Genomic DNA, 24,108 nt, shown 5'->3' on the forward strand with positions numbered 1-24,108 from the left:
TGTTACATGGTTGTATTGCTTAAATTTGTGATCCCTGATATTTATTAAATATTTTTTCATGCTTAATAATTGTTTTTTATTGCATAAATGTTTAATTGAATTATGTATTTGTCATCATTGCATTCCTCTAAGTTATTGCATGAGTGCTTATCTGTATTTTTTTTGCTCATTTATTTCATTAGAAGGATTCGTACGCAAAATTTCTCAGATTTCTAACACCCTACTTTTGTGGTTTTTTGCAGCTGCAGAAGATCAGTGAAGTGACTCGCTTCTGAAAGAGCTACGAGTGCTACACTTTTGCTAAACAACTTCACAGATGAACAACGTGACTCTACTTTTATTATTTCTGTTTATGTTTCTTTACATTTAATTGTTCATGCACGTTGATTTTATTATGCACTACCTTGAGACCATTATTGCTTAATTAATAAAAGTTTGGTTTGGTATCAATAATAAATGTAAGGTCCCTTGTGGTTGGTTGTTTTATCCAATTGGGAGTGGAACTGTAAGAGCCCCAGGTCTCTGGGAATATTTTCGCAATGGTTTAAAAAAAATCTGTATTTTCAAGCGGTATGAGTTAGGGTCGTTACACTACCAATCACGTGGAGCCTCGGTAGTTCCATCCCATGACTTTGCACAACTAATCTGATCAGTCAATTGCAGTGTTGACAGGATGATCTGAGACTTACTTGGGTTGATCTTGAGGCCAATAAGCTCTTCAAAGTCTCTCAAAACACTATAAAAAATCTATGTTTTATTGTTGCACTCTGACTATCCTGGACCAATCTTTCGGAATGAGGCATGTAGAGTGCAGAGCTCTATTGAGTGTAAAATGCATTGACTGTAGAAACACACAGTGTGCGTTAGCTTGATCAGTGACGTGCGATGGTAGCATGTCACACGATAGACAACAATATCATCGTTAGTGCATCGTTGTATGATGGCACAGACGTGGTGCATTGTTTGGTTAAGCAGTGCCAGCAGATCAGAAGATGTTGTCTTTGGAGATTTGGTTAAGGACATCTCGACTTGCAAGAGTATCTCACACATAGCGGTTGAACACACGGAGGTGCATGTGGGTTAGGGCTAATTCCCTCAGGGACCACATTAGGTGATTTCAACCAAATATGGTGACTCGAGGCTAGGTGAGTGAATTCCTAGGCATTGACGAATGAGTTTGGGTGGTGCTCTTCGTTATGATATTCAATCATCAACTAGTCTTCAAACTGGGGGCCGTAAGGTCTTGTTCCTTCAGGGTATGTTTGATGGCTTGTCTAGAGTTGGACGAAATGAACAAAAAAAACGGAATAGAACATTGGTTATGTTCGTTCTGTAACAACTATTCCAAGTCCAACATTTGTTTGGATCGTACTCAAATGCTATGTCCCAAATGTCCATTGATTGATGATGATGTGCAGACAACTTGGATAGTCAAGGATAATGGGTCAAATTACTTTATTTTGGATCGTATAACTCGATCCGTCCACCATTTTACATGTTTTAACAAATTTATTATGGTTTTTGCCCAGATATGGATCCAATTACAAAATTATATCTAAAATCATGATTTTTTGAAATGAATATGGATTTAGAATTGAATTTTTGCCCTAAATATAGACCTTGAATGACATTTTTGCCCTTAATATGATTTTTTCTCCAAATAAAGATCTCAAATTAGATATTTGCCCCAAATATGGATCTCGAATTGGATTTTTGGCCCAAATATGAATTTTTGCTTCGAATATGGATCTCAAATTTGATATTTGCCTTGAATATCCTTTCAATTTTTTTTCATTGTACTAGTGTTATCTCCCAAAAAAAAATCCAATAAAATTGTTATTCTTAATTTTCTACACAAATTCTCAATGCCAGTATTCGTCACTATGATTTAACATGAAGATCATTTCATTTAGGCATGTTTGATTGAATTATGCAGGAACATTGAACAGTGTTGTAGTCTTGAAGTATCTGATTCCTTTGCCACATTTTGATTCACAAAAATATCAAGAAGCCACAAGTTTAAGAGGGAACCCTATGTCTCATCAGAAAAGGGCATAAATCTGGTCTACTTTCAGTTTTTGGCATAACGCTCTTTTAAGCAATGCACTCAACTGATTTCCCAATATCCCCCCAGTATGTTGGATCAAAATTCAGTATTACTGATAGAAGATCTCATGATATTATTATACCTCATCACAGAAAATATGACACAACTTTACTTTATGCTTAAATAAAAGATGTGAATATGCATAAAAAGCATCATCTTTGGTCAAATAGCACAACCATAAGGACATCAACAAACCTTCTGCAACAAAATAGCTTCCCGTGGACAAGTAGGAAACACCATTAGACTGATTCCCACCATTAAAAGATCATAGAAACCCAATGATATAAAAAAGTAGAATGGAAACTAAAAAAACAAAAAAGAGTATATAAAATATCAGGTCACAATTTCTTCAAACAAGATATATGAGGATAAATAATGCAGTTCAAATCAATTAAGAATATGACACCCACCAAGCATGTATAGTTGTCTGAGACAATTGATGATTTCAGTAAGGTAATCCAGATCGAAGATGTGGCCATAAGCAAGGCCATGATTCTAACAAAGCGCTTCATTAGATTAAATAAAAATATTTCCCTTGTTGGCACCTTTTAGACTGTAAAGGAAAAGATAAAATATGTTTTGGTTAAATCCAGTTGGAAATAAGATTATCAGACACATTTTGCAAGCAAGAAGTAGGATGATAATATATTGTCTGTCATCAAAGAATACATCAGCAACACCATACAATAGGAAGAGCTAAAACATTTCAGCTGATTAAAACTCAAATACCTAATTCACCAAAGAAGTGGCATCAGTTTACTAAGGTCTTATCTTGCCAAAGGCATATATGTTGTTCAAAGTTAAAAGCAACCTGCCAAAATATATTACAGATATAAAGACTTTAATATTTGAAAAGTTTGTCAACATTCATAAGGTTCAAAGGACAGGTAACAACACACACATCTAAAGTTAATTCCTTTAGACTATCATTATCAAAATGTGTATCCAACTTATTAGCTAGATTTCTATTTTATGGTAAAGATGATTTTTTTCTTCTCAGAAGAAAAGAAAATGGTAAAGCTGAAATCATCTTACAAAAACTCCAAACATTATTCATTCAAGTTTTTCATGGGAAAATTTGAACATGTTTTCACATTACATAAGCAAAAGTATCCCTTAGAAACTTGGATTCTCAACTAAAGTTTGATCACTTTCCAATATTTAGTCAGACGAGAACTTGGTGGGACTTCTAGTAAGCACTGCTCATCCAACTTACTAGATGGAATTTATTGTAATGCAATAAATTCCAAATAGAACTCCCTCATAGATTTGCATGTGAAAATCTTGGCACGTTTCCATTCCCTTAAAAAGAAACATTTAATCACAAAAACATTTCACTGGACCTAAATCCCAACTAAATTTGGGCCTCTTTCAGAATACATATACATCATATATGTCTTAGTGAAATCTATATGGTAGCTAAATTCTCATAACTATACAAGTCTAAAACTACCATAAAATGAGGTGCTCACTACATCTATTGGAACGCACAGAAGTTCAACATGGGCCAGATGATCCAACCAAAATTTCTCTATTGGGTAGTTATGGTAGTCCAAAATGCCTCAAGAGTTCCAGGCAACACAAACTAATATAGTCATTCAAGATATCAAGAGATAGACAACACAAATGTAATATCCAGAAGGAACCCAAATTAGAGAATTGGCTTATGCCATTGTGTGTAGAACTTTTGTGATTGCCCATATCATTGCATTATATTTTGGTTATTGAAATTCATCTTTTCTAGTAATACTCAAGCTCGGTTTTGCAAAGAGACTTTGTTTTTCATCTATTTTATCACTTGACCACACAATCCCCATTGTAGAGAAAAAACAATGAGAAAAAATGCAAAATCAACCACCCAAAAGATGAATGCTTCCCCACTTATCCCTTTACTTGAGAGAGAGAGAGAGAGAGAGAGAGTTGGGACTTACCGGTCAGTTACCGCACCGCTACCATCTTCCAACGCCTCACGCAACCACGCTACACCAGAAAACCTCACCGCCAACCGCTAGGGTTCCGTCATTAAGAGCCACCCATTGTGCTGCCGAAGGGACGCCCCCTCTTGGCACCAAAGGTGGTCGTACCACTAGAGAGAGAGAGAGAGAGAGAGAGAGAGAGAGACGCATCGACGGGTGCAGTGCGCCCGTCAATGCATTTTTTTTCGTCCCCTCTGTTCCTGTTCTTTTTGTAACAAGGGGGAGGTGGATAAAAAATTACAGACATTTATAGACGTGGCGGACGTGCGGAATGTCGTCCGCCACATCCAACGTTTATTGGATTTTTCATTCGAATCCCGCTGGAAATGACATATCAAACATGCTCGCAGTGGCAAAGTTTTGCTATAGTGTGCACATGGAGTTGCAATACGCTCCATGTCACGTAAGGCTAAGGCAAGTTTGTGCCCCTTTTAAAAATGATAGCTGGTATGGGACGACTATGCACTATGCGACATGGACTAGATGGAATTTGCATTTGGAAATGTGCTTGATCAGCTTTCACTAGGCAGTTGCGCACGAGGTGGTGTGCAGAGCCAATGAAAATGATTCAGCACATGAAAAAATGTTGGTGTGTAGCTTTTTGCCATTAGGTTGTTCAGATTGGGTAGCTTGATGCGTCGTCTGTTTGCGAGAAATTCTATGCTCGTGACCGAGAGATAGGAAGGCTTGCGGCGGTAAAGAAGGACCATCGCGCAACACTGAATTATTAAAAAAGTAAGCATGTGACAAATTTATATCAAAGCAAAAATATTCATGGAGACTTTGTTGTTCATTGTGTGCGACACTGAAGAGGACAATGATGGTTTATCTTGGTTACACAAATTTGCGTATCTGAAGTATTGTTGACCGAACACATAAGCAAGATGTTGGCAGGATGGTATGGGACATCTTGACCATGGTAAGCAGAAGTGTAAAGTTGTTATTCAATTGGCTAAGGGAACATAGATAGGCCAAAGATTCCTACCAGTTGTGCGTTAGGCTCGCAGGTGGAGCATGATGTTTGCCTTGTGCATACAAAAAATGCATATTGGATTCGGCTGGATGGATTTGCACATTTAGGTACGGGAGACTCAACTAAACTTTTAGATTATCTTTCAAGATTGCGGGTTAGCGGAGTGCCCATTTTGAGCAGAATGCTTATTGTTTTGATCCCTTGAGTAATTGGCAGATCCTCTATGGATTATGTGTACGAAAAAAGTTTTTGTTTATGGCTCATCGGTTTCTGTAAAAATGTTTTGCTGACTCCAAGAGAAAATTACAGCGTGCTGGCTCCAGGAGGGGAGTTGCAACATTTGGTCAAAGGTTCTCTTGTGAGGACGAGTGCCTAAAAAGATGCTTTGAAGGACCACTTTGGGGTGATACGCAAGAAGGCGTCTCTCACTTGAGGACTAGTTTTGACCATTAAAAAATCGAAAGTTGGTGCCTAAGGGAGTTGATAAATTCATGACACACATTGGTGGTCGTCTTTCTCTGAGAGGACCACGAAGAACTTGGAATTTCCCTTGTTGGAGTTGGAAGGCACCCCAGCCATGAGCATAAAGACGACAAGTTTATCGTGTGGGAGAGGATAACATGATTGTGTATGGGACTGCACTGGGGTCTCACGAGTAGAGAATGCTCGATGTTGATAATGCAAAAAAGCATTGTCTAAGTGATCAAAGGCGCATTAAGGAATAAGACTTGGTGCGTTAAAGGTTGCGGCGATAGTGAATATAAACCAAAACAAATTGAATAGGCAGAAGAAAAAGAGTAAATCGAAGATAAGTATAAAGGGAAACTAACATATTAGTGAAGATTACGTTCTTATATGCACTGACATTGTCGATGACGATAATGGTTTGGGTGAGGGAGAATGTCTCAGACCGATCTTTCAGAATGAGGCATGTGTAGTGTGGAGCTCTACTAAGTGGAAAATGCATCGACTGCACGAACGCGCGATGTGCATTAGCTTGATCAGTGACATGCGGTGGTAGCATGGCACGCAATAGGCAACAATATCGTCATTAGTGCATCATCGTATGGTGGTACAACCGTGAAGCATTGTTTGGTTAAGCAGTGTCAACGGATCAAAGGATGTTGCCTTTAGAGATTTGGTTAAGGACTTCTTGACTTGCAAGAGTATCCCACACGTAGGGGTTGGATGCACAGAGGTGCGTGTGGGTTAGAGCTAATTCTCCTAGAGATCACATTAGATTATTCCAACCGAGTATGATGACTCGGGGCTAGGCGAATGAATGCCTAGGCACCGATGAATGAGTCTGGGTGGTACTCTTCGCTATTGTGTTTAATCATCAACTGGTCTTTGAACTGGGGGGCATAAGGTATTATTTCTTTAGTGGCGAGGTTTTGCTATATCGTGAGCATAGAGTTGCAATATGCTTTATGTCATGCAAGGCTAAAGCAAGTTTGTGCCCTTTTCGAAAGTGATAGCTGGTATGGGATGGCTATGCACTAAGCGACATGGACTAGATGAAATTTGCATTTGAAATGCGCTTGATCATCTTTCACTAGGCAATTGCGCATGAGGTGGTGTGTAGGGCAAATATAAATGAGTCAACACATGAAAAAATGTTAGTGCACAGCCTTTGGCCGTTACGCTGTTCAGATTGGATAGGATAGCTTGGCGCGTCGTGGGTTTGTGAGAAGTTCTATGCTCATGACATAGAGCGATAAGAAGGCTTGTGGCGGTATGGAAGGACTATCATACCGCACTGGCTGATTGAAAAAGTAATCCGGTGACACTGACGATAACACTATTGTAAAATGCATTTTCCTGACACAAAAGGGGTTGGGCCCATAAAACAGGCTTCAGGCTTCTCTGGTGCATCTATTACATGCGCCAATTCACTTGGTTGTAGGCCTTAAAAAAACTTAATTTCAAACATACTGCCGGCAATTTGCTCCTGAAAAGAGAGTGAACCAGTTCATGCGCCAATAGGATGCTTTCCTTCCTTTCATGAAAGCTCATTGGTTCTGAGAGATCACTCTAGTTAAGACTCCGGAGACCATAATTTTGTTGCATTGCGTAAGGATATTGGGGAACATTGTTTTTCATGTATTTGGATTGGATCTGAAGGCAGCTCACAAGATCCAGATATTCTGCAGTCCTTCCGATATTCAAAGTAAACCAGATCCATCAACATCCCTAGTCTACACCCTCTATGACATCACCCTAGTGTGTTCAACTGCCAAGAGAATCTAGATCAGGTGAACTGACATCACCCTCGATCAAACTAATCAACCAATCCCAAGTGATAAGGCCCTCGTGGGCCCTATGCATGGTCAGCTGTGGGGCCCCAAATCTCTGACGGGATTCGTCAAAAGAGTGATTGGGGCTGATTGCCCTGGTAACCCGATCCTTATTTCTTGTCCAGGGTCCAAAATAGGGGTGTCAACTGGTCGGACTCCATGAGAATTGGGTGGATTTGGACTCGGAGCCAACTAAGAGGTGCTGGTACCTGGTTCGAACTGAGGTCGGAGCGCACCTACCATAGGAAAAAACCATACCCAGGCCCGTTAAGAATTACACATAACCTCACCTAACCCATATCCAGTAAATTAATATTTTCAATGTTTTTTACACTGAAAATTTTCTGATCTTAATCAGAACCTGGGTCCAACCAAGGTCTAGCATGAAATTTTCGTAAACCCTACCTGGATCCACGTATGAATTGAACCCTCTATTTCCCACCTGAATTCTTAATCATACCTCCTTTCCTCCAACCTTATTGAATATGGTATGGGTCAGGATCGGGTTATACCTGAACTATTGACACCCCTAAGTCCAAAGTTGTAGATGTCCATGGACCGGGCAAGTTTGAAAAATTTGTCCAAGATCCGAAACGCATTAAGCACGAGAAGCATACGTTTCTTGTACGCCAAATGATGCTGCTGTTACAAGAAAACCGGATTCTCTCTCTCTCTCTCTCTCTCTCTCTCTCTCTTCGTCATTTGTTGAACCACCAACAATATTAAACGATGGCTGGTGTGTTTCAATGAGTGGTGGCCCGAATCGTCGAGTGCTCAGAGGCCCTCTCGCCGGAAAATATGGCCGTCACGCATGCAGACCTCACGCCAAGTCGCCGGAGCACCGACCTTGGGAGCAAACTCGGCACCACCCTCATGGTGATCTCAGTCCTCTGCGGCCTCTCCGCCTTCATTTTCTGCCTCACCGCCGAATCCATGAGAACCGATGTGAGTAGAACTCTCTCTCTCTCTCTCTCTCTCTCTCTATATATATATATATATATATATATATATATATATATATATATATATATAACCCAAAAAAATGGTGGGCGGCACAAAGACCTGGATAGCTCAGCCTGCCATACTTACCATCGTCGTGCTGGGCAGCATAAAACTCTGATGCTAGATAGTGATTCAAATCTTTAGTTTGCATAGATTGGCTACCGAATGTTTGATTTTAACATGGTTTATCTACTATATAGATGGGTCAAATCATTCAATTTTCAAGAAAATAGAGAAGAAATTTATAACTTTTTGTTTGAAACTTTTTTTTTGACATTTTTTTTGTTTGAAACTAAAACCCTACTCCGTTTGCTTTACAGAAAGCTTTTTCTTTTTTTAATTGCATTTCAGACCTTCAACTTTTTTGGTTTTGGAAGAATGCATAGAAATCACTATAGTTGATGTTTTTTTCTTCTCCAACATTTGCTGGTACCAAAGTTAGACATGGAGCCATGCTCATCAGCTAAGGTTGACTCGGCATTGTTCACTCTTATAAAAAAACGTGAGAATTTATTTTTTTACTTAATGTGCCTTAGTTATGCAGTCTATACTGATTTATTTGTTGGTTAACAATTTCATCATTTTTCTGTCATGTTTGAGGAGAGACTTCTTTTGATATTTCGCTTGTTCTATCAAATTTACACAAGTAAAATACACTGGCAGCATCCTGGCGTCCTTGGTAATTGATGAAATAACATCTATTGTTTTAAATACTTAATTTTCTCCGGAGTGTTGTCTTTCACCATTATTTGAAAGAAAAAGTTCCGAATCTGTGATTGCGTGTGTGCCAAGTGTCTGACTCTATCATAGTTTCCTACTATTCCCAAAAAATACTAAAGGGTACATTTGGAAGCAAGAAAAAATCTTACAGGAAAAAAATTAGTTTTGATACGGTAACTTTTCTAAATACATTTTTTTTCACGTATTAGATTAACAGAGAAAAAATAGAACGAAAAATGTGAGAAAAATGAGAGAGGTCCGGAGGGTTGATCAGCTCCTTAATTTTCACACACACACACACACACACACATAGCTGAAAGGGTGGTGGGTGGGAGGAAGATGAAGATGGAATAAGCTATTATTGTGGCAACCCATTGGATAAGATGCGTTGTGGATGAATGGTTGTCCTAATAAAAAAGAATTTTTTATAGGAAAATTTTCTCCACCCCTAGGTGCAGAATTTTTTTCATCAAAAATCACACTTTTTAGAAAAGCTTTCCTTTGAAAAATTTTCTCTGGTTTGGAATGGTTGGAAAAGTCATTTTTTCTTTCTTGTATGTTTCTTAGCTTCCAAATGTGGCCTAAAATGATTTTTTTTTCAGTTCTCATATTGACTCGGGTCGACAGTCAACATAACACCTCTAAGCCTATAATGGGATATCCAAACCATAGCTGTGGTTAAATCCAAATAAAAAAGACAATAGATGAGCAACCCTCCTGTTTTCTACATATGAAATATGTCATGTTGAATATGGGAGATGGGACTTGACTGGTTGAAATGGACCACTTGTTCTAGTTGTGCAGTCATACTGACCCACCTCAAGATGGACGGTTGGTGAGAGTGCAACAATAAACTTCAGGTTTGCATCATGAAGCATGAAGTTTAAACTTTAAACAAAAGATTCCTTGATTAAGATGTCACGTCACAACTTTTGTTGGTGATGGGGTACTTTCTTTAATCAAAATTCCCACCTGTTCTGGAAGACCATCTAAAGATGATGCCTTTCTTTTAGTAGTTTTTGAGACTTGAATTGCAAAATATGATGCATGATATTTTGCATCATTTAGAAAGAATGAAGATACTCGTTTGAAATTTGATAGCTCTCCACCAACTACCATTTCTACCCGCTAATTTTGATTCAATGTTAGTCCGTTATCCTAAATTTATGGTTATGGTAATGATTTGACACTCAACAAAAAAGCTTTCCTAACCTATCTTTTTTTTCCTCCACTGTTTGGTTAGCGACTTAGGCTAGGCTTACCAACTTATAAGGAATATCAAACTCTATAATTCGGTAAGTATGAAACCAATAACTAAAAGATGCTGGTGATACCAACTTAGGTCTGGAAAAATTTACGATTAATTTCTTTAAAAAAATACAAAAATTTACAATTAATTAAACATGAAAACAATGTGCAAATGATGCTTGGAAATGATACCAACATCATGAGTTGTAGTGCACAAAGTCCACCTATTGATGCAACTTAGCAGAGTTACAGTTTGGTGATTACCACCAAGTTGTAATTGTAATTCCAAGAGTCAGTTGACTTACAACATATAAAGTTTGATAGCTTTCACTTCTAAACCTTCACCCTGATGCCTAACGTTGACAACAAGAATTGCAAAGCCAATTCTACCTAATTCCTGACTATCCAAATACGTGCTCCAACTTCTTAATACGTGTGAAAGGTAACAAACATGTTTGGGAACAGTAAAAAAGTCCTTCCTCAATTCCATTCAAGAGCAATGTGTGGTTTGCGAATGGTGCTGGGAAATAAGGGTATCCAAATGACTCTCAACTCTCAAGTCCAGTATGTCATATGGTGACAAGGAATTAGCGGAATTTCCAATACCACAACTCCCCACTTTTTAGTTATTCGGGTCCTGGGGAGACGTGCACTATTTTGGCAATCTTTCCAATTCCCTGGTAGATTCCAATTCCAGTTCCTAGCTCACCCATTTTCTCGTTTCAGTGCAGTTCGTGGTTGGTAGGAGCTGTCGTTGCACGTTTCCCTGTGGTGGGACGTTGCAGGTTCAAAACCCCTGGTACGATTGAATAAGAACTGGTGGGGGTCTGCCTAACCCCAGCTTACCTTTCAAAAAAAAAAAAAACAGTATAAAGGCAGTTAGTTGATGTTGCTTTTGGAAATGCACGTAGGGCACATGGAATCTGCTCCTTACTGTCTTTTTGCAACCCCACATGATAAAAAGATGGCAAAGCCACTTTATTTTTTTATAAAGGTTGCACTGATGAAATTAAAAAAATAAAATTGAGATTTTCAAATTGCGCTTTGTGATCCTCTTGGTCCAATGTGGTCATGTGCAACGACAAAGTGGCATGAAAATCAAATCCAATGAGCCCCATGGCCTCGTTTGGTAGACCTTGGCCAATTTGCATCTTCATGTCCCTCTTAAATCTTATGATGCAAATTGTTTTGGTCAAGTCTGACCCTAAAGATATATTCAACATGACTGATTTAGTAAGGATTGACCCTTGGATCGTATTTTTTAACCAAAAAAATATGATTTTTAAACCACGAAATTTTATGTTTTGTCAACTGTTGATTTTTGGATCGCCAAAAAAATCCTACACACATCGGATTTCAGTCCGATCTTCACTAAATAAATGATGTAGATCACATCTGCAAAGTCTGATTTGATCAAAACAACTTTCATCAATGAAATCTCAAGAGGGGTACGAAGATAAGGCCTTCATAGAGTTGATCAAAACAATTTGGACCTTGGCCTATTTACTTTCAAGTATCAACCATGTTAGTGATGATCGCTCTCTCTCTCTCTCTCTCTCTCTCTCTCTCTCTCTCTCTCTCTCTCTCTCTTAAACATTTACATTTTCATCAAAAAAAAATTAATTTACATAAATTTTTTTGTCAAAGGTGACATGGGTGCAAATGGCGTCTGCTAAAGAAGGAAAAGTGGTCTGCCTATACAGTGGGAGTGGAAGAACTCCATTCTTTTGTGCACTAGCCTCATTAGTGTTGCTTGCAATCTCCATGGGCATGGAACATGGGTACCTGTTGACTGCCGTTACCAAGCCCTGCGGGTCCAATGATGGCTCCATATCATTGTTTGTGTGGGCATCATATTCATCCTTAACCAAAAGCTTGAGGGTGCAGGCAGCCATCTTCTTTCTTGCCGCTTGGTAAGTTCTCTTCTCATTTATGTGATTTATTCAATCTTTGTTGCATGAATTCTTTATTCATATTGTTTACCTTAGATGAGATTATCATGAGAAATGATGAAGATGTGTTCTCCTAAGGGAGATTAAGAATATCATATATTTATCTTCTCAAGGGTAATTTTTTATTCCATAGCTTATGTAAAACCGGTGCGTGATTAACGTGCACACAGCCAAAGTCATTTATGTCGATCACAATTCACAAATGACAACACAAATCATCATGATATAAAGGGTAAATATTGGTTACTAAAGAAGGTAATTAAGGAGTAGAAATCACTCTTCCAAAATTTCATCAAATATTACAGATGTGATCTACATGGTTTATTTAGTAGGAAAGTTGTTTTGAATCGTGATTATGACAAGTAAATTAGGTTTTTAAAGGGATTAAAAAATCAACTGCCTACAATGTGGCAAAATTTCATAACTCAAAAAATGATATTTTTACATCAGAAAAGCATGATCCAAGGCTTGATCCTTATAAAACAAACCATGCTTAATACAACTGTGGTTAGATTGAGTCGACACAACTTGCCCGTTATTTACCTTCATTGCCCGTTCTTTACCTTCATTAGTAGCAAATATATTATATATCAAGTGGGGAATGAATGATATTCACATTTGGAAACAATATAATTATTTATGTTCTTGAGTGATGTATAACGTAGTTGGTTTTTCAAAATTCAAAGCTTGGGCGATGCGTTTTATTTGGGGGTTATGGAAATTTTAGGGAATCTGAGAGCCTTTAGTAGGGTTACTTTGTGTTCCATATGGGACAAAAGCAAGGGTCTATGTAGACTAATGACTTTGTTATAGTGTATACAAGCGTAGCATCCGGTTGTGGCATGATAGACAGACGAGTCACCGTCTTGCAATTTATTTTCCTTTTCTAAATTTCAAATCTTAAAAAGTAAAAAAAAAAAAAAAATTGTCCATCAGCCTTTTTAGAACATTTACTCAACTAGCTTTAAAATTATGCTTACCAACAGCTAACGGTTTTTTTTTTCCATGTTTTCCTTCCTTCTGACCATACAGATGTGAGATGTCTTCAACATGGTTAATTTACTAGAGAACGACACTTGGATCATGTTTTTTTAATAAAAAACATGAATTTTTTAAGCCTTCAATATTTATGAAAACCTTAGACCATTGATTTTTAAACCTTACAAAAACTTATCAAGATTGGATGATCCAAGAGTCTATCCCTATAAAATCAAGCATTACACATCTTTATGGTCAGATTTAAAGAAAACATGAAAAAATCCCTCCAAAAATCCAGTTAGCTGGCCGTTAGCTAGAAAAGTGGTTAGCAGCTACTGCCTTCTCTAGTTGCCGATACGTTGAAATTCTTCATAACACATGCACAATGGATTTTAACTTACATGCATAATGGGTTTGAATTCAAGATTCATGTTCCGGAGAGCCCCATCCCAGGCTTATGGGGAATTCATGAAAAGGACAATTATGTCTAGATCACTCAAATGATCAATATTCTGGTGCAGGATGTGTTTTGCAGTTGGGGAAGTTCTTCTTGTGATTGGTGTTGCTGTGGAATCCGGACACTTTCATGACTGGGCAGAAGCTAGGCCAGACTGCCTAATGATAAGGCAAGGAGTCTTTGCTGCTGCTGGAGTGTTTGGATTGACGACAGTGTTCCTCATTTCTGCCCTGTATTTAACAGCATTACAAACACAGAAAATTTACGAGAGCGAAGAAAATATACGTCGTGAAATCCGGGAGGCTTCAAGCCTTTATGCGTCGTTGCCCCGGGATTCGGTTTCAGTTACAATGCCACAAAATTCTCATTCTCCAGAAGTTGATTGGCCTGTGCAGACATACCCAGATCATACAAAACCTTCAAATTCTACATAAAAAGGCTGTTCCATGCACATAGATTTTTTTTTTTGCCTCTCGACTGTAAATATATAAATGCTACAACATTGAGAAACAATATCTAGTTTTGGAAATTTTGCCAAAACTGTGGGGATGGAGATTCTTGTTAAAAGAAAACTAATAAATTGGTAAATGGAGTAGTATTTCTCCTTATTTATTTATTTATGTATTTTTGGTAATTTTCACACATTTCCACTGACTCTTTTGGGAACAGCTTCCTTGGCACCAAACAAGAATTGTTCTCTCAAGATCAAATTAGTCAGACGCTGCCAAGAGAGAGAGAGAGAGAGAGAGAGAGAGAGAGAGAGAGAGAGAGAGAGAGAGAGAGAGAGAGAGAGAGAGATCAAAGAACTGCCTCATGTTTGCTTTAGTTTTACCAACAGTTCTTCGAGAAAATGGAAAGTAGGAAAACATATGTAAGTGGAAAAAGAAGATGAAAAAGCATATTACAAATAAATACAAACATGATTCTCACCAAACGACCCAAGATAATACACAGGTGGGGCTGATAAACATTCCTACCACCAACAAATAAGAAACAACCAAGATTTTTGTGGCACAGGGCACGATACCTCCCATGCTAACTTGCCAAGCGAGCCAGAACTTGTTTTTATGTTTTTATTCTTGGTCATTTTTGTTATTTCATTTTATCTCTACTTTATATAATTTTCCCTATTTTTTCACTTCCATTGATTCCCAATTTTCCAGCTGACCGTTTCCGCTCGAGCGGGGCAGATGCTTGTCGTTGCAGCTGATGGCCAGCACCACCGCTAGGCGGTTTCCGAGGATGCAGTGATCCATTCGCTTGATTCACATTCCTAAATTAAACAAGATCAAAACATAAAATAAATTCAATCTTATTAAGTTTTCACCAACATGGAATATAAATGAGTTAAAATTTTTAAAATAAAATAATTTTTTGTTGAGAAACTTTTGCATGTAAAGACACTTTGAGATCTCAAACTCCTCTCTAGACTAACAATTGTTAGCATTTTTTATACAAGCAATGCTAACAAACTTCCATGTATGAATGACTAAGGGTCCAGATGGGGACATTTTTTGTGAGCCAACAGCGGTTGAAAGATACTTGAATAGCTCAATAAAATGGCACCACGATCTAGAGCAACTGCTACTAGAATTTGAAAGTAGCCTATTAATTTCAATGAAAAAACTTCGAAGAATCTTGCTTTTCTTGGGAACTGCATATACACCTATAGGAAAAGAAATTACCGGATATCTGGGCTTTTCTTGGGCAGCTTAGACTGTGTCTTCTTGATCCTTGAGCCACCACTCTGGGTTAAATCAATGCTGCTGGGAATATTGAATTGCCAAAGCATGTCCGCTTCAGAAGAATCACTAGTCCCAACCTCAATCTCATCTGAGTCATCCGTGGCCACTGAGTCAAGCCTCTTCAGCACACTATTTTCATGGGTTTCTTTCTGGTTTACTGAAAACTGATCATACTTCTCGGGATAAAACTTTTCCATGTCAGAGATATAGTTTCCATAAGGCATATCTGACACTGAACTGTTGTCATCACTATCCCAACATTTTGACATAGCATCATCTCCTAATTCTTGCTTCTTCACCATGATCTTGTCAACCCAGTCCCCAGGCCCTACCTCCTTATCTTCTGCCTTCTGAAGATTGCTCTTCGGATGGTTATCTGACCAAAGGAGTGAATTTGAACCTATAGAGAATTCTTGCTGATCGACACTTGGTTTCTTTTGGCTTTCAAACGGATTGCCTTGAAACTACCAAAAAAAATGCAAGCAGTCCATCAATTCATTTCCCAGTTTTAGAAATATGAAACTCGAGAAGTTATAACTGGTTTGACTGCATTATTTGGATGATAAACGAGTTCCTAATTTATGCAGTACTTATATATATAGGTATTGTTAATAAGCATGCTTGCATGATAAATGCATGGATAAATTGTAAAATCCAGGTTTGAAGCTAGCAACCATGGTAAGCAGCTAGTGGACAGAACTGGGAGCTCACCCAAACCAAAGGTGGGAAACCTGAGTGGCAAGGTCATCGACTCCTCTCATATTTTCTTTAACAATATAATGCACAAATTTCTTAAACAAGAAAAGAATGCATTAGGATAGTTCATCATATAGTTTTTTCAGTCACAGTGCTTAGATACTCTAGCCCTAAACAAATCATATTCATGTTTGCATTTTTGTATGTGCCACGCAGTTAAAGGGTTATCTTGTTTGAGCTGTGGCCTGCAACCCTTTACATATAGCCCAGTACATGCCATAGTCACAGATATCGACAATATTTTCAAAATATAGCTATATTATCGCTGTAAATTCAGCAAACAATAGTATAGGAAAAATATTGCGATATTTTGAAAATATCGCCAATTTGATAATATTGTGATATTATCATGAGAATATCACGATATTCTCATGATATTATCAATTAGTTTCACTATTTTTATTTATTTTTTACATTTTAAATATGTTTTTCTTCTTTCTTTTACATTTTTTTACTTATTTCTTTTACTATTGATGTATTTTTTGTCTAGAGTCTAGACATGATATTTTCTTATTCTTTTTATTTTTTAAGCCCCAAGATTTTATCACCAAACCTCTGATACCGATATTTGCGACAATGGTACATACTTTATATATATATATACATATATATATAAAATAAGAGAGAGAGATCACTTAACCACCTACATGCACATACATTCAAGAAAGCATATCTACAAGATATTATGTAACCAGGTTGATGTGTATGGGCCATCTACTAGCATGCAGGGCAACAAGACTTCATTGAGAAAATAAAAGCATGAATACCGCTATGTTGCCCACATCCTCCATTGGCTGCCTATGATTATTATGACCACCATGCATTGGTGATGGCACAGTATGCTTCAGCGTCCGTCTCTCAGGACTGCTTCTTGTGCTCCTTGGTTGATCTGGCTCCCCTTCCTTCCTTGCAAGTGCAGCCTTAAGAGAAGCAATCTGATAAAGAAATAGGAAACACAAATTTACTCCATTTCATTCATGTCTTTGCAACACTCAAGTAAACAGGGGCAGTGACATGATATAGAAGATTGTAACCTGTTCTCTTAGCTCTCTAACTTCTCCGTTATCTTTGTTTAGACGAGCAGCGCCAAGCTCAATAGTGGAAACCCGCTCAGCGAATTTTAGAGTACTAATTGTCTCTGCAAATGCATCAACTTCTGGGCTGATGTGAACAAACATAAGGGTCTTTGCTTGCCCTCCTAAATAAACCAAACAATCAGTTCTACAAGTCATGTACAAAAATAAAAAGCTTAAGAACAGGTTTGTTCAATGTCTACCAAGTGAGTCTTGCAACAACTGCGTGAGTTTGCTGTTGCGGTAAGGAACATGAGAGTTCTTTTGTGCAAGGGAAGCAATGACATCACCCAAGGCTGCAAGGGACTTGTTTATATGTTGAGCTTCCTTCAATCGATCTCCTGTCACTTCAGACTTATCAACCCTTTCACTTCCAGCTAAGTCAACAAGATGAAGACAACCACGAAGTGTAGTCCCAGAAATTTTATCTCTTCCTTGAACATGAACTGTCAGACAACTGCAGAACATTCCTTATGAATTACTACCTAAACAACAATAAGCCTCTGTTTGGGGGCTGGTAGTTGAGGTTGGAATTAATGAATTTAATTGGAGTTTAATCAAACTACTCTAGTAATGGTTGCTTTGGAGAAAGGAATTGAAGCAGCAACTGGGCCTTTCCCTCTTTGTATTTGCACTGAAGCCCGGAATTGGCAAATATTACCCAATGTCAAGAATTGGGGATTTCATTTTTCCAATTCCATAAACTCTCTCTAGTGCCCAACTCCCAAACAGAGCATGATTTAATGTGGAAGCATCAATAATTCTGACCCAAATAATTGTGCAAGACATGCAGGCAAAACTCAAGAATGATGTGAAAATTTTCCAAACTTTGCACAAATTATGTTGCTTCTTTCAAACTTGGCACAACAAAAAATGACATGGAAATTTTCCAAAAAAGGATAAAAAGAAAAACTATGTTAAGTTGATAGGAAAATAGTAAACCAGTCAGTTGGCATGTGCCACCTGGACAGATTATTACATAAAAGTTGAAAGGGTCCTTTATTGAAGGAGATCCATGAGGCACAAAGTCATATTTTGGCTCCATATACTAGGACAAAAAATCAAACCTTTAAAGAAAAATAGATACAGAAATGGGGCTAAGACTATCACCGTTGACAATTGTAACATTTTATATTGTGCCACAGATGATAAATTTAAGATATCAGATATAATAACCACTCATGATAAACTCTGTATGGTCACCAATCAGTAACTTGAACTTGCCACTCATGACAATCTCTTTCTCAAAATTTACAAAATGGCATCACAACAAATATTCAAGAAAGAGAAGCAAAGTGTTAAATGACAACAACAAGGTTACTCACTCAGCTGATTGTTCCACCATGGGACTCATGCCAAAAAATAAAGATCGATGAGTTACAAGAAAGTTCATGGATCAAACTCAATGGTACCTGTGAGATCGGCTACTACGGTCATTCATTGTTGTTGATCCAACTGCACGATTCCTTTGTCCAACGTTCATCAGCTCAATGACCTCAGAAGTTGATGTAACAGGCACCAAATTTGCATTCGGTACATTAAATCCATTCTGGTGAGAGTTATTGCGAATTTCTAATGTGTTTTCAAGTAAAGGATATAGTAGATGCTAGATGGTCCATGTCAAGACAAAAGAAAGTCCCATAAAAGGAACAACCATAAAAAGGATATTTTTTATTGCCATCTGAAGCAAGCAGATCTCTAACTTGTTCATTGTAAATTTCAATCATCTGGACAGAAATATCATAGGTGAAAGACTCTTTTCTTTGTTCTGAGATATGAAATAGATCACTCAGAGCACGGTAGTTCACTCCTTGGCTTTGTACTGTAATCTGTTTAGGTCCCATCTGAAGCAGTAAAATAAGATGGTTAGTAGCTTTGTTTGCTTCTTTAGATTTTGAAAATGCTTGATAAATGAACAAGTTTGTACCATGGTGTGGGTCTTCCCTGCTCCAGTTTGGCCATATGCAAATATGCAAACATTATAGCCATCTAAAATAGATCTAATCAAAGATTGGGTATCAGAGAACACCTCCTCTGTACAATACAATCACAAATAAGTCATCAAAAAGTTGCGGGAGCCACCATAGAATCCAAATGTGAAGCTCACAACCTTGCGAAGCAGAAGGGCCAAAAACTTTGTTGAATTTAAATGACTTGCGTGATCCTTTGTCCTGTTTCAAAGGGTTGGATATTGTAATACTCCCATCACCAATGCTTTCCACAGTGTCTATCCCACTTTTCTGGCCAGGCAAGAAGGGTCTCACTCGACAGTATACTCTAATGTTACCTAAAACAATAACAAGACACGTTTACAGCATAATATCATCTCTGCTTATAGGGACTCAAAAGAAAATTATCCAAGTGAGCCCATTTCAAGGCCAAGCCTCCTGAAGACTCATTGACTCATTTTTCGACCCTATTTTCTAAGTACACAAAAGAAGTTGCTCATTGCTTGTGGAAAGGAAGGCCTAGTTCTAATTTGAACTCTGCCTGAGTTGACAACATTCTACTAATATGTTACCTTTGAGATCTTGCACTTGATTATAGAGTTGCCGATTTTCCTCAAGTACTTTATGATACCCAGAAGCAGCCTGTGAAAGAACTTGAAGATGCCTCCCTGTTTTATTATGAAGGGTGATTAGTATCCATAGCTGAGAAAATGCCGTGATGATAGATTCGATCTAATGTAAAACATAGGGTTTGCCCAAAGAATTACCAAGATCATAGAATTCTTCAGAGTACTTTTCTTGCATCAACTGAATACCTGCTCTAGTAGACTGGAGTGCATACTTTAACTCCTGAATATTTGGGGAGAACGGTAAACAACGTTTATCTTTGATCAATAATAAGGAGCATTGTGAGGAAAAGAGAAAATCTATGACAGAAAAGCCAAATCAACACCTTAATCTCTTTCTGTTGTTGGTTAAACAGGACCTTCTGCTTATGAATCCGGGCTTCATTCTCTTCCTTATTTGTTGAGGTTGAAGAAAAGGGCTCATCTTTCTTTTCCTGTATGCCTGAAGTATCATCTAAATCTCCAACACTTGTTCCTTCAGCATCCTCCTACATTAAAAACAAAGCTAATCTCGATACTTGCAACTATTAAATCCTGCACACTATTTTAGAGACATTGCACACACTAGGATCCTCGGAACACAAGAAAGTGTCAAGCAGATCATCTGAAACCTAATATATTTCTTCAAACATAATAAAACCAACCCAAGTAAATAAAGATATGTGACAATACCAGTATCTCACCGGAAGCAGATGACAGGGCATCTAAATATTTATCCTTGGAAAGAGATTTCTGGTCATCCGACATAACCAGACTACTAACATTTGTTTTTATCTGTTTGTGAGAACAAAGAAATACTTTCCGAGTGTCAAGCCATAAATCCATGACAAAGGAGAATCAGCACTTAAGAAGTTATCTTAAGAGGGTAGCACAAGCTTACTTTATCTGCCCTAAAAGAGCTTAAGATAAAAAGCATCTCAGAACTACTCAGTGCAGGAATGGTAGTGAAACACTTACCTGCTCACTTTGGCTAGCAAGCCGATGCTCAAAGTCTTCCATAACTTTAGTTAACATGGATTCTACAAGCTGCAGAAGCAACAGAAAATTTAAGTTGAGATAGTTTATAAGAATACCCCCTCTTTGATTGCTAGGTGAAGGTGGGCTTCATTGGTTAAAAAATGGATCTAATGATCCAATCAACATTCAACTACAGATAAATAGCCACATAGAATTCTGCAAAAAAACTGAACAAAATAAGTACTAAAAAAAAACTTACTATTGGAACTTCTTCAGGCTTCCTGTCAGACAAAAGAGAACGAATAAGAATATCCAAGGACTGGGTAGCAGCACCCTATATATCATAATGCAAAGGCTATGCTCAGAGTCAATAAGGAAATCATTGTTTCATGCATTATGTACAAAACAAAATAAGTACAGGTCTATATTAAGTTGGCATTTGGGAATGACTAACCTACCATTTTAGTAGATCCGAGAGGAAGATCTACTGAAAAGCCATCAGAAAATCTCCCAGCAGACTGCCCAGACATTGCACTGGGGTCCATTTGGGATATGTTCCTGAAAGTGGAGTTCATGAAAGGCTCCGGGTTTTTCCCCACTCGTAAAATACATCTTCCCTGGCTCGGAGGTTTAAAGCTGCTACCAAGTTTCCAAGATCCATTTGCTCCAGTTTGTTTCCAATCATTGTAAGCTTTAAGAGCAAGAATACAGTTCACAACCTTTGTGCAGCTCCCACCCTGTGAAAAAACCAAAATCATACTCAATGTCAAGAAAGTAGTGAAAAATTTATTGGTAAAAAGGGAAAAATTAAATCCACTTCCAGAAGCATCCAAATTGAGAGTTGCAGTTATGCATTTTATGAATTTATAGAAAAAGAAAACAAGCATTAGAAAAAAAGAAAGAAAAGTTACAATGTTATCCTGAAATATACTCAATTTCAGGTAGTTAATACTCTCTTTTTTATTTTCATTTCTCAAAAAGAATTAAACAAAAAATAAAAAAGGGAAAGGAACAACTTTTTATCCACTCTACAAATCATAAATTCGTAATAGTAGTCAGACTTGATGATTCATTACACAAATCAGCGATGAACCATCTTGGCGAGGAAGGGAACATGATTTTGTATCAAAATCATTGAATTGCTTCCTCACCGATCAAGACAACCATTGATCATGATTTGCCACAATTAAGAGGCAGAAAAGTCAAACATGGAGTGAGAGAGAGAGATTGCCAACTTTTCATACAATTTCTGTGTTAAAGCCTATCATAATTTACCATACTGCAAGGCATTCAGCCTACACCTCCATTTAAAGCCACACTCTATTCGACTACCTCTTGTCCTCAACAAAAAAATTATAGTTTTTAATTATTTTGTAAATCTTTTATGTTTAGTTAGAATGTTGTTCTCTCATGTGTGCATAACTAGATATTAATTCTTCAAATTAAATGTCTACTAAATGATTTCAATCCACTCATTCATTCTTGAAATTTTTAAAATTAAGTTTAAGAAAACTAATTATAGAAACATATAAAAAGATTCATTAGAGAAACATAAAAATGATGGAATCAATTAATCACGATCTAACAGCTGAGATAACCAATTTTTTATCCAACCAATCATGATTTTTCGAGGAACATGGCTCCCGAGTAAATGCCAAGGACAAGTGTGGCTACTATGCTACAAATATGGGAAAGCAATAAGAAAAACTTGTGAAAACTCCTAAGCTGAGTAGCTGTTATATATCGGAAAATTGAAGAAAAAATGTAAAGGTGTAATAGCTTGAGAAAATAAGAACAAGTTACTAGTTACAACATGATTTGTGGAAAAAACTTTTTCCCCCTTTTGGAGTTGAATTGTGAAACACAATTCTTTGTGTATGTCAAGAAAGCAACCATACCCCAAAAAACAAGATCTATACATGAACAGGAAACAAGAAAAAAGCTTTCAAAGTTTTCATTTTCACAAGGATCAGATTGCAAAGCGCGTGTAAAATTGCTAACCTAAACAGTCATACATTATTTGCAACAATATCGGGCCATCTGAAATCATAAACTATATCAGACACTCAAATTTTTAGAGCAATGCCATGGACACATGGCAACCCATCATATATACCTTTCCAACCTTTAGATGCATAATCAGCATTGATGTAAAAGTTAAAGAGGCGTTAGTCCATCAAAAACTATTCAAGCATTTATAACAGAAATTATACCTCGTCTAAGTCGGATGCCTCAAATTCAGGAAGCCCCATCTCTTCAATAGTCACCAGGAAGTTCCTCACATTTTCAAAATATTGATATGCAGACAAAGCTGCCCCATCCGGCAAATGTACCAAGTCAACTGGATTCTCCACCACCTAAATAACATCAATTTAACAAAAGTAAAGAAAATTGGTTCCCATGGAAGCAGAAAAGAAAGGGAGGGTGGGGGAAGGGGGAGATCTCTGTGGATAACCAAGATTTTTCCTTCATCTACTTCTCACCTTTGGAACAGCCCCAGGGTGAACTTTATTAAGGACATTACAGAGAATTGATCCATTCCTCAATGCAAGGCGGAAATCTTCCTCTGATGGCTCATTTGGCAAATCCCTCGACCCAACCACACCCACCATTTTTCTGAGCCATCCTGCAGCTTCATACCTTCTTGCCACTATGCAAAAAAGTGAAATTCATAGTCAAGCAAAATCAGGCACTCTCTGACCAAACATTTACATGAATCTTGGACAGAAATCACGCCAAAACACAACTTAGGAAATGGAAATTTGATGTTTATAACCCTCAAAGCGCCTTGCAGTTCAATAAGGCACAAGACGAAAATTGAATAATAGTTATCCCCTAAATTTACCAGAAAATACAATCGACACGATTTCCAAGAAGGAACTATGCATGCATTGTGCTAATTAAATGCTAAAATCAGTAATTAATGGCTTCTTGGATGTGCTGAACAAGATTTTAAGAGTCAAACGAATGCAACACAAATAATTTAAGAAAAAAAAAAGAAAATGAAAAATGGATTTCCTCACATTTTTTTCCTTGCTTGAAATTTTCTGACCCTATATCTAATAATTTAGCGGAAAAAACCCAAAATCTAAATTTTAGGTACCTTAAGGTAAGATTTCAAATCAACACTTACAGAGACTAGACGTGTTTCGTGATACTCAGAAGATACTGAACATGAATTTTGGAACTGTCATCTAATATCATGTTTCTTCTCTTGATCTTATTTTTGACAGATCTAGAATACAAAAAAGGCCGTTTTTTCTTTGTAAATACCAATTCAATAACAATTTAA

General features: G+C 37.5%; 2 protein-coding genes across 2 annotated transcripts; one reads left to right on the forward strand and one right to left on the reverse strand.

The window, feature by feature from the left end:
- The first annotated feature begins 8,151 nt into the window (after positions 1-8,151).
- On the forward strand, positions 8,152-14,406 carry LOC149842811 (transmembrane protein, putative (DUF1218)). The gene is made up of 3 exons (XM_090000736.1): positions 8,152-8,298; positions 11,971-12,236; positions 13,775-14,406. Exons 1-3 carry the CDS (start codon positions 8,152-8,154, stop codon positions 14,142-14,144), a joined length of 783 nt encoding a protein of 260 aa, XP_089856862.1. The 3' UTR covers positions 14,145-14,406.
- Positions 14,407-14,569: 163 nt separating this feature from the next.
- On the reverse strand, positions 14,570-23,454 carry LOC149842812 (kinesin-like protein KIN-14F). Its single transcript, XM_090000737.1, has 18 exons — positions 23,300-23,454; positions 23,030-23,173; positions 21,275-21,553; positions 21,076-21,150; positions 20,817-20,885; positions 20,532-20,633; positions 20,186-20,347; positions 20,001-20,082; positions 19,806-19,901; positions 19,395-19,571; positions 19,212-19,318; positions 18,953-19,128; positions 18,697-18,861; positions 17,488-17,741; positions 17,246-17,409; positions 16,979-17,146; positions 15,396-15,919; positions 14,570-14,983 (listed from the first exon to the last, which is right to left on the reverse strand). The coding sequence occupies exons 1-18, from the start codon at positions 23,426-23,428 to the stop codon at positions 14,824-14,826; spliced, it is 3,033 nt and encodes a 1,010-aa protein (XP_089856863.1). The 5' UTR covers positions 23,429-23,454; the 3' UTR covers positions 14,570-14,823.
- Positions 23,455-24,108: the final 654 nt, after the last annotated feature.

Source organism: Nuphar pumila, chromosome 3, assembly GCF_984573655.1.
Source record: "Nuphar pumila chromosome 3, dmNupPumi1.hap1.1, whole genome shotgun sequence".
Lineage (NCBI taxonomy): Eukaryota > Viridiplantae > Streptophyta > Magnoliopsida > Nymphaeales > Nymphaeaceae > Nuphar > Nuphar pumila.